This window comes from Macaca mulatta, chromosome 9 (assembly GCF_049350105.2).
Source record: "Macaca mulatta isolate MMU2019108-1 chromosome 9, T2T-MMU8v2.0, whole genome shotgun sequence".
NCBI lineage: Eukaryota > Metazoa > Chordata > Mammalia > Primates > Cercopithecidae > Macaca > Macaca mulatta.
This window is the reverse complement of record NC_133414.1, coordinates 125,272,501-125,286,702: the sequence shown is the minus strand read 5'-3', so window position 1 is coordinate 125,286,702 and position 14,202 is coordinate 125,272,501. Positions and strand designations below refer to the sequence as shown.

Below are 14,202 nucleotides of genomic sequence, written 5' to 3'. Positions count from 1 at the left end.
ACCTGCCTGGGCTTCAGTATTCACATCTGTAAAATGGGCTCAGCAATACCTAGAATATTGTAGGGGACAAAGTTGTTAAATAAATTAGCGAAGAAAATGCAGAATCCAGTGATGTGGCTTTTTGAGGCTATACCAACAAGCCATTGTCAAGTAGTGACTGGAGCCTCTTAGCCAGCGAGGGAGCTGAGGTTTGGAAAGTCATGCTGTCACATCTTCCCAGGAAGCTGAGGAGGGACCCAAGAAATGCCTTCCATATGATTCCTGCATCCAGGTCTGTCTGAGGCTCTTAGAGTTAAAAGCCACTCCTGAAACATACTGAGGACTCAGAGCTGGGTTCCCAAGACAGCCCCTTCAGGGGCACTGGAAGCCATGAAGAGATATTTAACACTGCAAATGAGCTTCTCCAAAGGGAGTGGAAAACCACTCCCACACCAGGCCTCAATCACCCCAAAGAGCTTCCTTTTCAACACCCCAGAAAAGCAACAGGGGCCCCCCACCACCGTTCCCACCCAGTCCCCTCCTGCTCCGCCCCTGGGGTTCCTGTGGAGGCCTCAACAGGTTCCCCAGAACCCCAGGACCAGCGCTCTACCTTGGCTCCCAAGCCCATGGCCTACCTGTTTTGGGGTCTACGTCGGCTGGTAAGTGTGGAGGTGGGTTTCCCGGCGTGAAGTGTTCATTGCTGTAGGTGATAAGAGGCGTGAGGGGGTGGACATGGTGAGGGTGCTGCACCACTGGCACTTTGTTCGACTGTGGGGAGGAGAACAGAGAAAGACACCATCAAGCCGGTTCCGGCAGCCCAGGTCTTCAGAGCCCCCGGCCCGTGGGTTCCCCTGACTGCAGCCTGCCACCTGGATTTTCTAAGATGCACTCAACGCTGCCCGTCCCATACTCCCCCGAGTCTGAATAAATAGATAGTTGTAAGACAGCTCTCTGGTTGGGTCTGCTTTAGTTTTTATTTCCCCACTAAGCCTGGCTTTTAAAATACCTTCTCCATCCCTACCCCATTATGGAGCCCAAGAGTCTGCACTTTTCCCGTCCGCAGGTGAGTTGGAAGCCGGGACTTTAATCTCCCATGCCTACTGCGTTTCCGCATGTGGTGGGGACCTCCTACCCCAAGGCCCCACCTCCAGGAGGCAGGCAGGCTGCACAGGGGACCATCTAGGAAAACCACCACTTAAAAGAAACCAGCCGGGCCCAAATCCCACCCAGCCAGCCTCCTTAGCCACCGCTCCCCCCGCCCCCGACAGCTCCTATCCCCTCCCTGCCCTTAGAAACAGCCGGCATGCTACAGTCCTTCTCAGACAGTATGGACGCAAAGCCCCACTCGTGGTTTGGATGGGAGTGTGAACTTTACCAGAAAGCTCTAAACTGCCTGGCAATCACCTGCATATTCTATGCAGATTACAGCAGCCCTGATTCATTAGGAATTTCATTAGAAAGTCATCCGGGAATGCTAATACATTAACTGGATGATGACGAATTGGGCTAATAAAAGGTACGCATTTTAGAAATGGGCAGTTCTAGAAAACAAAGTACAGGCATTTTTATGTTTGGGAAGGGTGGGTCAGTGGAGAGAAGCAGAGGGCGGGGTGGGGGGAAGAAAAGCATTTAAAAAATGTTTCTAGTTGCCAGACCCAGGCTTTCCCAAATTATTCTCCTCCTCTTTCCCCCACCTCCTGCTCAGTCCACCCCTCCCCACTCCACTACACTGTGCTATAACTTAGCCCAGCAAGATCACAAAGAAAAAATTAAGCTGAAACAAGCGAACTACTGGGCCATTTACGGAGAGTAATCCAATTGCAAAAAACCCTATTCCCCATAGAGGATTTTCACTAAAATCCTACAACAGGGACATTTAACCAGATTAGGTACCAGCGAAGATAAAGAGGCAAGTATTAGATGATGAATGGATTAGAGTCAAGTTTCATTTCAGAACGTGTCTTCATTTCCTTTTATTACTTTTAGGAAGGCACAACTTGCATTAACATCAAGGAAAAGGAATTGCATTAAAAGAAAAGAAGGAAGGTTCTAGTGCTGCCCACTAGCGCCTGTTGAGTTCAGGGATCACTAAGCAGTTAGTTCTCTTTACTGGGTCTCTTCCTGTCCATTTTTTTTTTTTTTTTAAATGGGTGAGGAAGGAATGTAATATAGGAACAGCATTTCTTACCACAGGTAATTGAGGGGGAAAGCATCTTTTAAAAAGTGCTTTTAACTTTTTTGTGGTTATGTGTGGAAAGAAAAATAAGGCCTTCTCTCTAGATGCCCCAGAAAAAAACTGCAGAAAAAGAAGTCAACGCTTCCAACAGCCTGGTTTACCAATTCCTATGTATAACTGGCCTCTTGGAGAAAGGGGAGATCATGTCCAGATGACATGATCTGTTTACAGTAAAGAAGCACAAATCCCACAGCCATGTTCTAAGCAGGACTAAGGGGAGATGTGGGGAAAACCCTCTTTTTCTACTTTACAACAAAAGAGGAAGACAGCATTTGGGCAATAATGGAGTTCACTGAGCATAAGATTTAAAAATTAAGCCTCCACCTTCTTAGATATACATATGAAGGCGATTCCAACAAAAGGTGGGGCCCTGTGTTCTGGCTACCAACACCTCTCCCAGTATTATTTTGCACGCCTGAGCCTAGCCAACTAGTGTTTTTGCTTATAGGAGCTTTGTGTTATATGCTACCATTTTGCAATCAAAGCAAGTAAGTTAAAAGCCACCAAAGCAGAGGGAGCTTTGGAAACCAGAAGCACTTCCACAGAAGGGGCAGCCATGAAGGGCTGGGCAGGCCAGGGCCAGGGTGAAGGGCTGCTACCTCATGGCCAGTGCTGGCACCTCATGGACAGGCACTAAGGATTCCTTAAGAAGAACATTTGCTCAGGACAACTTGAGAAATAAGGAACAAGGAAGCTCCCACACTGTGTGCTGAGGTGGGGAGGGAAAAGAGAAAAGGAGAGGAAAGGAGGGAAAGAGACAGACACGGACAAAGTGGAGACCTTTGGAGGCAAGGCTGTTGCTGCCTTCCAGAAGTTTTCTCTTTGGTTGGAAAGATACATACCCGCTGACATGAAAGAAAGCAGACCAGCTCCAGACAGTTTAAAGTGAGTGTGAAAAAACACCAGGGCCAGTGGGGAGAACCACCCACAGCCCAGAGAAGGGAAGATGATCACTCAGGGGTGGAAGGACTGATCAAGTACCACAGGAGGAGGACCACCATCAGCCATGAGAAGCAGCACATGGGAGAAGAAAGGGCTAGTGGTGGGCATCAGAACCAGCAGCAGTTAGCCCCGAGTCAAGCATCTCCCAGGATGCTTCCCACTCACTCAGATTCCCCAATCCTGGGAAATCTCTCAGTAGGCCCTGATTCATTCACAGTGGGTCTGGACTCAGGACCCAAGCATCTTGGGCCTGCTTCCTGGGTGTTGTGGGTGGTTCCTGTGTTCAGCCATGAGGACCACATGCACACAGGCAAGCACAGAGGTAAAGAGCCATGAGTTCTGATGAGGAATCAAGTCCTAGTTCTTAAGGAACCCAGGAAAAGCCTTAGCACATAACCTAGCACATAAGTTTGTTATTTATTATCTATTACAGTGGTTTATTAGTAATGTTATTTTTACTGTTAAGAAGAAGCTGTCCAGATGACATGATCTGTTTACAGTAAAGAAGCACAAATCCCACAGCCATCTTCTAAGCAGGACTAAGGGGAGATGAGGGGAAAACCTTCTTTCTCTACTTTGCAACAAAAGAGGAAGACAGCATTTGGGCAATAATGGAGTTCACTGAGCATAAGATTTAAAAATTAAGTCTCCATCTTCTTAGATATACATATGAAGGCGATTCCAACAAAAGGTTCTATCCCCCTGTGTTCTGGCTACAAACACCTCTCCCAGTATTATGTTGCACACCTGAGCCTAGCCAACTAGTTTTTTCCTGTTCAGTCAAAACTATATCATGGGGGGGGGGGGGGGGATGGTAGGGAATTGGAAGCTTTAGGTGCTGCCAGGCTTTAGGGCAAAAAAATGGGACCTGTACTAGGACTAGCCCTACTCCTTTCTGACCTCAACTGCATGCCAGGCAGGTCCCTGTGAAAGAACAGAACTTCCTCTCTGTCCAAGCTCACGGGTTCCCTTGCAAGAGAGGAGAACTCTGTGGTCATACCTGCCAAAGCCAGGGACTACCTGCCACTCCATCCAACCTCCCTCTACCTGGAATCCTCTATGATGGAAGGATTTTCTTCTTGCAAATGCCTATGTCTCTCTGGCCTCAGACCCCAGAACCCTTTCTTCCTACATCACATGATGCCCATTGCTGGGGGTGTGTGTGCACCCAACCTAAGTTCCTTAGGGACAAGGACTATGTCTTCTAGAACTTGTGTCCTCCCAAATGACCAGCCTGTGGAATGGAGAGCACATTCTCCTAAACTGCATAAGAACCACCAGATTGCAACTGCAAGCATTTGAAGGGAAAGACAAAGCCAAATCACAGATTCACTTCAAGTAAACGGTGGCGCTCTTTAAATGTAGTGTCCTTAGAATCACAGAACAGAACGTAGTGGTCCTTCCGGACCATCCAGTTCAATACCCTTGCAGACACTATCTCAACTACAGCTGTGCCTTTAAAAGGGTTTTAGGGGCAACTGGCAATGCACACAGTGATTCAAGAACTGAATTCAAGGAATACCCGGGTTTTAATTCTTCCTCACCAGGTTGGCTGCGTGACCTCTCTCAAGACTTCCTTTCTGTCTCTGTCAACTCCGGATGAGAATCATGTCTACCTCGCAGGGTTGTGAAAACTAAACGAGAACTTGCATGTAAAGTATTTAGCACAGTGACAGGCACAAGCTAAATGTGCAATACAAAGATGCTTTGAAAATGCAATCCGATACATACTAATGATGACGCAGTTCACTATCCCTCTAGCCTCTTCTGATTTAATTCATGGAGCGAGGGGGACACACAGCCACGACTCCACTCCTGATTTCAAAGGTAAGGATGTTTGTTTATGGGGCAAGATCGTTCTAGACGATTAGTGGCACTTTCCTCAGGCACATACCCTTCTTCAAAATGAGGTGTTTAATTAATCCATATATTTTAATATCTCTTGTGAGAAGAGTCATCATTTCACTATGCCAATAAATGAGATTGCCACAGAGGAGCTGAAAGTCAAACAAACAAAAAAAAAAGGCAGGTAGAGATGATCATGGTCCCTTCCAGATCAGGGCAAGGGCCTTTAAGTAAGAGCTGTCACAAATGAAACACCAAAGAATCCAAATAGAAAGATGCCCCTTGGACATTCTCCTTCTCTTTGAACACCTCCCACTTCTCTAACGAGGTCTTTAAGAATTGTGTTCAAAACCGCACCACCCTAAGAAAATTCAGATGTGAAAAGTAACTTGGTTGCAACATAGACAACCTTCCAGAAATGTACTCATGGCAACTAAATTAGCAGCAGCTATCCATGCTGGGGGTGCTGGTGGGCTCATTAGCCTGCAGTACTTATTCCCTCCCCTTTTTCTCTCTTTATAAACAGAGCCCAATGTGCAAGGGAAACAGCTCAACATAAGGCCAGGTGCCTTTTTGGGAACTATTTTACCTAAATACATCTTCAAAACTACATGGGGATACAAAGTCATTACGACCAGTGACAGCGAACCAACGTTCAAGGTCATGGTAGTGATGGTCAAGCAGAGCTGTGTGAAGAGCCTGCGTTGCTGTACTGAACTCTGAAAACATGATGAAAACGGACTCTCTGAGCCACAAAAACAGCACACACTCATATACGAATAACTCACATAATTTCAAAACTGTTATACCATAGCTGCTGAAGTCACACCACCACCATCAGCTCAGAACACCTTTTCTAGATGAAATGAGGGTAGGATGGGGATTGGCCGGTTGCTACCCCTGAAGCACTACCATCCACACCAGCACAGCTCAGGGTAGCCACTGTTCAATGGTGCCTTGGGCTCTGTGTCTGTGGGCCTCTGTGCTGAGTTCATGGCGTGCTTTATTCTAGGAAATCCTCACAACGAGCCTATGAAGTAGTCGGCATTTGTTATCAGTTCCACGCAGTAGGTAAAGATATTTTTTTTCCAGGTTACATGCCTTGAGAGAGTGGTGTTTCTAAGCTCTGCAGCCTCACCTGCCTGCCTCCACCACCCCACCTCTGCACTGTCCCAGTCTGCAGAAACTGGCATTACTGGGATGGGGTTAATTGCTGTGTTCATCTAGTGAGATGCACCCAATGAGATCAGCCTGGGCCAACCTTCCCACTAGACACAGCTGCTTCAGGACTCTCGGTGGGATCTGTCCTCAAACTCCCACCTACCAATCGCTGCATCCTAGACCATTTTCGGCAGGTATTACCCCCAAAACCCAAATTAGGAGGAGCTCAGGGTTCCCTGCCTTAGCCAGGCATACCCTTGCCACAGGGCATTGAGTATTTTTAGCAGGGATTTTTACACATGTGGCTGATTATGGGAAGAGGACCGGGGATGCAGGGGATAAAGACATTTAATAGGATGTTTCTGCTTCTCAAATACAAACACGCAATATATCGGCCCAGCAGGATTCAGATGATAAAAAACACTTTACGTGGTCAGTCCTGGGCTGACAAGAATCTAAAGAAAAAGGCCACCAAAAAACCGAGCCATTAAATGAAGTAAACAGTATCTATGTAAAAGGAACCAAAATCCTCATCTGACTTTATGATTATTCAGGGCTTTATGCTTTCTACCTGGAGAAATCGCTATTTCGCAAAGCCAAGCTTTCCTCTGTCTGCTTCCTTAGGTTCCATGGGTTTTCAGCATTGAATAGTTAAATTATAAAGAAAAGGTCCTTTAACAGCCCTCAAGGCACACAAAGCCCTTCCACCCAAAGTATTCATCGTATTCATCGACTACAGTGGGGGGGAATGGGGAGGGGGAGGAGCCCCTGTGGCTGACCTTTGACCTTTCAAGAACCGTTAAGCATAGCCCTCTGCAACTTGGCCATGCCACCCTCATCGCCAAGCGCCCACACACCCATCCAGATGCTGTTCTTCATTTGGAACCTGGCAAGTGAAAGATTGATTAAGGCACTTCTAAGATCCCTCTGCTTAGTCCCCCTCTCACCCCGACCCCACAAGCCTCTATAACTGTGGGCAACCTAGAGGGAATGAAAGCTCGCCATTCACCTCCGCAACCTATTAATCAACAGACGCTGAAAACAAATAGAGCCATTGCTGGCCCTGGTGTCTCCCTTGGCCCTCCTCTTCAATACGCCCCTACTGCTGCCCTCTTTCTGCAGGAGGAAAATGGGGCCAGAAAGTGCCTTTAGGAGCTCCGCACAATAAAACTAAAGCCACAGAGGAGCATTTGTCAGCCTTTTCCCCTCCTCACGGTGGGCATGGAAGGTCTTTGGGGGTCTTCACTTACCAGCCCTCCCAGGGGCTGAAATCAGCATGAGGAAGGGACACTATTCACTCCAGGTTTACATTTAAAAATGGGTTTATAGTCCACCTCTATGTATTTTTCCAGACGCCGTTTGCTATGGCTGCAGCAAGACCAATGGCAACAGCTAAAACGTTAAGAAAAATTTCACGTCACTGAAGCTGTGGCAAGTTGGGGAAGAGGACAGGTTGGGGACACAACGAAGGAAGGACTGTTTCTCATCTATCAACCACCCTTTGGCAACTCAGCCAAGGTAACCCTCCTGTCCCCAACAACCTATGACCCCCAGCAGTTAGGAACTATTTCTGCTGATGGGATGGTCACAGGAGACAGACACAGCCAGTGCAATCTGGGCCCAGCCCTGCATGGACAGTCCCATCCCAACCCAGCAGGCCAACACTTGCTTTTGCATCCTGCAAACCTCTTATATATACACAGAAAAAAAAACAGCAGTCATGACTTCCTCCCGTGGCCCCAAATGGGTGGGCTTCCTCAGAGCATTTTACCCTGGCCCGTGCCCCTCTCCCCTTGCAGCTAGACAGGACCCATCCAGCGCCGTGGCCGGGGTCCTTTCTTAGTTGAATGTTGCTCCTTTCTGTCTAAGGCCTTGCTCCCAGCTAATGGTGGATTGTTTCCCTGGACAAGACTTCTATTGATAGCTACAGCACTGCCTGTTGGAAATAATAAATAAAAGACAGAAGGTTTCACAGGGTTCGAGTTTTACTTGAAGAAACAAGGTGGTAAGAGAAAAGAGATCTGCCTGTGAGATGCAGAAAAGCGAAGCCCACCCTGCCAGCCACAGCACACAGCCTGCATCCTCCGGCTGGGCTGCTGCAGAGCCCACCCCCGCAGGCTGCAGAGTTAGAGCAGAGTCAGAGCGTCAGAGCATCTCCGACCCCCGAGAGCCTCCCAGGAAGGGTGCTGCTTATTTGTTTTGTAAATTATCAATGGCTGGCTTTTATTTCTCTTTCTCTCTCTCTCTCTCTCTCTCTCTCTCTGGAATCAAATCCATTTAGACAGCAAGAGGAGGAAGAGAGACGATTCTCCCTGCCGTCTGTGAAATTTTGCCGACTCATAGTTTCTCATGGATTCACACAGGCATTAAAATTCTCCTTGCTGGGAAATGACTGAACAGAGCAAGCAGGGAGAGGAGAAACGTGCAGTCAGTTTTCATCCAAATTCTCACACACACACAGGCAAATACCTAGAACAAACTCGATCACTTCAAGTCCTTGACCTTTTTTGGGGGTAGCCCTTTCTATATTATAAGCACCCAGCTGGTAACACACCAAACAGACTGCCAAACGTGAAGGGTCGAGAGGACCAAGTTCAACTCCTAAAGACCTTTTCTCAATCCTCGAAAGGAGGATGGAAGGGCTGGGGGGTGAGAGGTGGTGGGTGGGCTGGAGGTGTTGGGATGGAGGAATAGAGGAACATTCGAATCTGGAAAATAAAGAAGGTGTTGAGATGGAGGAATAGAGGAACATTCGAACCTGGAAAATAAAGATGTGCACCAGCTGCTTGGCTTTGTGAAGACCGCAGCCAAGGCCTGACCCAGCAAAGCTGTGCATTCACAGGCTCTTGAACAATTACTTCCAGTTAAGTTCATTAAACATAATTTATTTCCACTCATTCTCATTTATTTTCCAATTAAAAAGAAAACATCCCATTGTGCCTCCCCTAGCCAACCTTTAAAACACTTGCAAGCTTACTTCTTAGCCCACCCGGTCCAGGCTCGCCCCTGATCAGCGAGTTTCCAGGGTTTTCTTCCTGCCTGCCTCTGCCTCCCTCCGGCAGCGTCACAAAATTCTCAACCTGGAGGTCAGTGAGGGGGCGCGACAGGCACAACAGGGCCCTCTGTCCTAATCCTCCACCAGGTCTCAGGGATGAAGAACCAGTCACTTCACCCCTAAGTAATTTCCCAGGAATCTGCAACCTCCACCCTCCCGCCAAATATTTCTCTACTACTTGGGTATTAAATGATTAGCGTTAACATAATCAATCTTGTTAAGTGTCCGAATTTGCAGAGAATGTTTGGGAATTGGGTAAGAGAGTACAGCTGTTTCTAGGAGAGCGGATCTTCCAAACCGAGCCAGAAATAAATCGAACCTATCCCAAATGAAGAAATCCAAAAGCTCAAATTCAAAACAACTTTTAACAAATAATAATGATTTCCAGAACACCCCCTCGCCACCAAACACAACAACCCCAAATCTAGAGATTCCTAAATATAATGGAAAGGAAATCACCAATTTTGATTTAGAGCAAATTTTAAGAGCATAATGGTTATTACATCCTGAGGAATTCAAGAAAGAAATAGTGAACAAAATCTGACACCGACTTTCTAATTTATTTACAAGGAACAGCTGCATAAAAAGCTCTTTTGTTTTTCTTGTATACCCTGTGCCTAACTTTCCAATCTCAGTCTTATTTGAAAATCATGCCTACTCCACGGAGTCTGAGAAAAGCTCAAGAAACAGCTTTTTTCCTTCGCTGATCAGGTAAATTTTCCCCACAGAAAAGAGGAGGTAAGCCAAGAGGAAGAATGAACGTTTCCACTCATGTGGCTCAACAAATACAAATGCCCAAACCCTGGGATTCAGCAAAGACCGACGGAAAGGAAGACGAACACAAAGGCAGAACTGCATTGTTCTGTTCTATCCTGCCTTGTTACTATCCCAAACGTGGGCATCCTTTAACGGGCATCTGCAGTCAGAATAAATAACACGCATGAAAATGACGCCGAGTCACCATGGGACGAAGAGGGTAAACACAATTGCTGTCCCTCCGATCTCCAGTTGATGTGTTGCAAGTTTAGGGAACGAGGGAGTGACCCAGGCAAAGTTGAATTTTTTCAAAAATCCTCAAATGTGTGCAGAAGTATGTAATCTGGAGGGCATGTCAGGATTTCATCACATTCCAAAATATTGCAGAAGGAAAGAATTCTATTACACAGCTCAGCCAGGTCCCCAACAACCCCAAACCACAAAGGGGAGGTTTCCCTAAGAATACAAGGTTTCAGGCTCTGCTGCTTCCAGAAAATGCCGATGCAGCAGCCTGTTGTGACTATACAGAGATCATAATATCTGTATCATTGGAGTTGGGAATTTACATTTTCAAAGAACTCCCTTCTCATAAGACATCAAGAATAGTGGTTTACTCCCACCAAGCCAACAGGACCACTATTAACACAGGTAATTTGAGAAAACTAGGGTCTAGAACCTCAAGATGGGAGACTGTACCGGGTGTAATATTTGCAGTAACACAACGCACACATTTGCAACACAGCCTCCACTCTCTTCCCCACCATTCCTGACAGTTTACACAATCCTAGATTGAACCAAAAAGTTGCACACAACTAGAAAGGAAAACCAAGATTTACACCCATCGTTATTTTAGGCTCAACTAGAGAACTATCTATGATCTTGTGTTTTAATATGACACACAGAATTTAATTCATGATGTTGAAAATATAAACGTAAGATTATGGTATATTTCATTCCTTCTCACCCCAAAATTGGATGGAAGAGCTTATCGACCACTGCAGATTATTTCTGTTTGGTCATACAATAACACCACAAATAATAAAAGTAATAATAAAAGTAATTAAGGAATTGCCTCCAAATTCAAGAGAATCCCCTTACAGCTTGTGGCAAAAGATAATCACTGAAGCTGGGCGCGATGGCTCACGCCTGTAATCCTAACACTTTGGGAGACTGAGACGGGCAGATCACCTGAGGTCAGAAGTTCAAGACCAGCCTAGCCAACGTGGTGAAACCCCCTTCTCTACTAAAAATACAAAAATTAGCTGGGCGTGTTGGTGCATGCTTGTGATACCAGCTACTCAGGAGGCTGAGGCAGGGGAATTGTTTGAACCCGGGAGGCGAAGGTTGCGAAGGAGCCGAGATCTCGCCATTGCACTCCAGCCTGGGCGAAAAGAGTGAAACTCCATCTCAAAAAACAAAATAATAATAATAATAATAATAATAATAATTAAAAGAAAAGATATCAAGACACAGTTGAAGAGAGTATAATGGATCCTAAACCCCAAATTCATATTGCAAAAGGGCCTTCTCCCTAATCATTAACAGCACAATGAGCTGTCATCAGGCTCTTTTCCAAAACACATTTTATATTAAGTTTACAAAACATACCACAAGCAAGACCATAGCCCTAAAAAGCCGGCATCTAAATCTGGAGATTGACAACTAAAGACAGAGCAACAGAAAGTTAGCATTAAATATGAAACCAAAATACACACTTTACACAGCCTGCTACTGTTAAAGCCTTATCGCTCAAAACTTTCAAGCTTTTAAAGTATGCTCCTCTATGAGGCAATGTCGTTTTCCTTCTCTCTCTTTCGATGGAGCCCACCCTGGTGGGTGAAGAAAAAAATTATTTGTTAGAAGAAATTCCAAACCGTACCACCCCTTCCCAGATTCCAGCTCACCCGTACTTGGGGAACAGGGTCTGCCTTACCATAGAAGTGTAAGGACTGTGATGAAAGTCAGACTTCTCTCCTCCCCATCTTTTTTTAACCCTTTCTCCCCCTCCCCAAAAAACTGCTGTGAAAATGACTCAGAGAAAGGGCATAGCTTGAGTTGACCATTTATTGTTTTGTTTTTTCCTTCCCAAGATCTAAATTGTGGGGGGGGGGGGGCGGGCATAGGTTTAATGGTCAATACCATAAGCATGGACATGAACACACACACATCCCCCCATACGCACACCCCATACACATACCACACACCCCACTACTCACCCAGCAATTCAAATTGAGGTGCCAACCGCCCAACTGCTGGAACAGAGAGACCCCGGAGGCTACTGCGCCTCCCTTACCACTCAAATCTTCCATTCCCACTAAAATTGTATCCCTAGGGTACATAACAGCCTTGGTTTTCCCTCTCTCCACCTCTAAAAAAACTTTCTCTGTACCTTCGAGATGGGACTGGGCCAGTTTTTTTTCTCCTCCCTTTCTGCTTTTCTCACTTTTCTTTTTCCTCCCAGCTTCCCCTCCCTTTAAAGCTTTCACTTAAAGAACTGAAAAAAAGCATCTAAAAAGATCGAAATGGCCCCAGATTCCTGGCCAAATAGGCTCAAAATGCTCAAAGTTGTCACTCATATTGCCTAGAATTATTTTGTTAATCCTTCCCCCTGCACACACATCCCTTAAAAAATCTTAAAAATAAAAAACAAAAAATCCACTAATCATCTAGAGTTCAGCTGGTTGCAGATTTAATTAAAAAAAAAAATTAAAAACTCCTTCTACTTTCTAATCTTTGCCACTACAGAATCTGTGAAGGAAGGGGGAAGGTCCATGTTCCCCAGCCAGCTCAGGGCACCTCAGCAAAGTCCCCTCCCTCACCCGTTACCTTGGGCAGCAGGGAGAGAGCTGCCGCTAAGAGTAGCAAAGAAATTACGGTCAGCCATGAGGGAAAATGATCAACCGAGAGTGCAGGAGGCAGGCACTTTATCTGCAAGATTGTCAAATCCCTCCAAACAAATTTCTTAGGCAGAGGGCTGCGATGGGAGAGGGGAGGGAGGAGGAATGGATATTTTCTTGTCACAGTGACACGGAAGTGACACTTTGCAGGGCCTTGCCTGCCCTGTATACACCCTTCTCTTCCTAGAGTAACAGAATGTGCCTGAAAGATTTTCAACTGGCCTCCCTGGAAGCAGAAGAAAGGAAGCTTCCTGGTCTCACTAGTATTCCAATAGTCAGAATGCTAACTCGCTTTTTCGACTGTTGAATTTTGTGAGCTTTCCCCAGGAATAGAGAGAGAAAGAGAAAGAGAAGGAGGGGAAACGGCAGAGGGATGCAAAGGCTAGAGCTGAATCCCACAAACCCGACTTACTTTTCCTGGGGCTCTTATGGGATCCAGGGCCGGGTACATTTGTGTGGGTTTAACTTAACTTGAGTTGAGACACTCAGACATCACAGGCCAGAAATCGTCCTCTTTTACATGAAGGAGGGGAGTGTGGGAGGGTGGCCGCTCAAGGAGGGATTACAGACAGAAAAAGTTGCAGGGGACAAAACTCATCCAGACCGCTTTTCTGGTCTTTTCCCACCCCAAGTGTTAAACCATTTCACCCTCTTCAAAAGCAAATACACAACTCCGATTTGCATACACGTAAGAAAACACCCGTGCTGCCACATAGAATCCTGGACTTGTGTGGCTTGAGGCAAGACCAGTGGCAAAGATTTGGTTTCTTCTGGCGGCACGACACCTAAGGTAGAGATGTTTTTAATTTACTGAACTGATTGCCCATCTGTTTATCTCCAAACCCACATCATGTTTTCATGATGTAGGTCTTTAAACAATCTGTTAATACACGGGACAAGTTAATCACCCTCGCCACTCCCCCACCAAAAAAATCAACAAAAACAAGGGCTGGGAGGGCTTAAAGATAACAAAAAAGTAGGAATTCTTCATTTTCTTCTTTTCTTCTTTTTTAAAATACTGCTCCGTGGCCTCTCTTTCTGGACTTATCTGGCCTTCCTGTGTAAGTGTCAGGCAGCAATCTTTAAGGCCCTTAATACCAAAACAAAACCCTGCCATTCCCTTTACATGGTGGTAACAAAAGCAATGAGCCTCCACTTTGACAAGTAAAAAGCCCCAACCACACAGCCCCCTAATTGCCTTCCCTCCCTCTATTCACGCGGACCACCACACTCCTGGCAGCTGCTTTTGTCACACACGCAATTTCTTAAGTAAACTGCAAGTTCTCTGCCGCTGATGGACAGCTCCCAATCATTCAGCAACAATAACTTAT

The 14,202-nt window shown here is 46.1% G+C and overlaps 1 protein-coding gene across 50 annotated transcripts in view; it reads right to left on the bottom strand.

Moving 5' to 3' along the window:
• Positions 1-14,202, bottom strand: part of TCF7L2 (transcription factor 7 like 2) — a 220,662-nt gene that overhangs the window by 25,814 nt on the left and 180,646 nt on the right. For all 50 annotated transcript variants that reach the window (XM_028826859.2, XM_028826840.2, XM_028826839.2 and 47 more), the window contains one exon: positions 615-747. In XM_028826859.2, the coding sequence (XP_028682692.1) occupies positions 615-747 (133 nt within the window). The remainder of the gene's footprint in view (positions 1-614; positions 748-14,202) is intronic.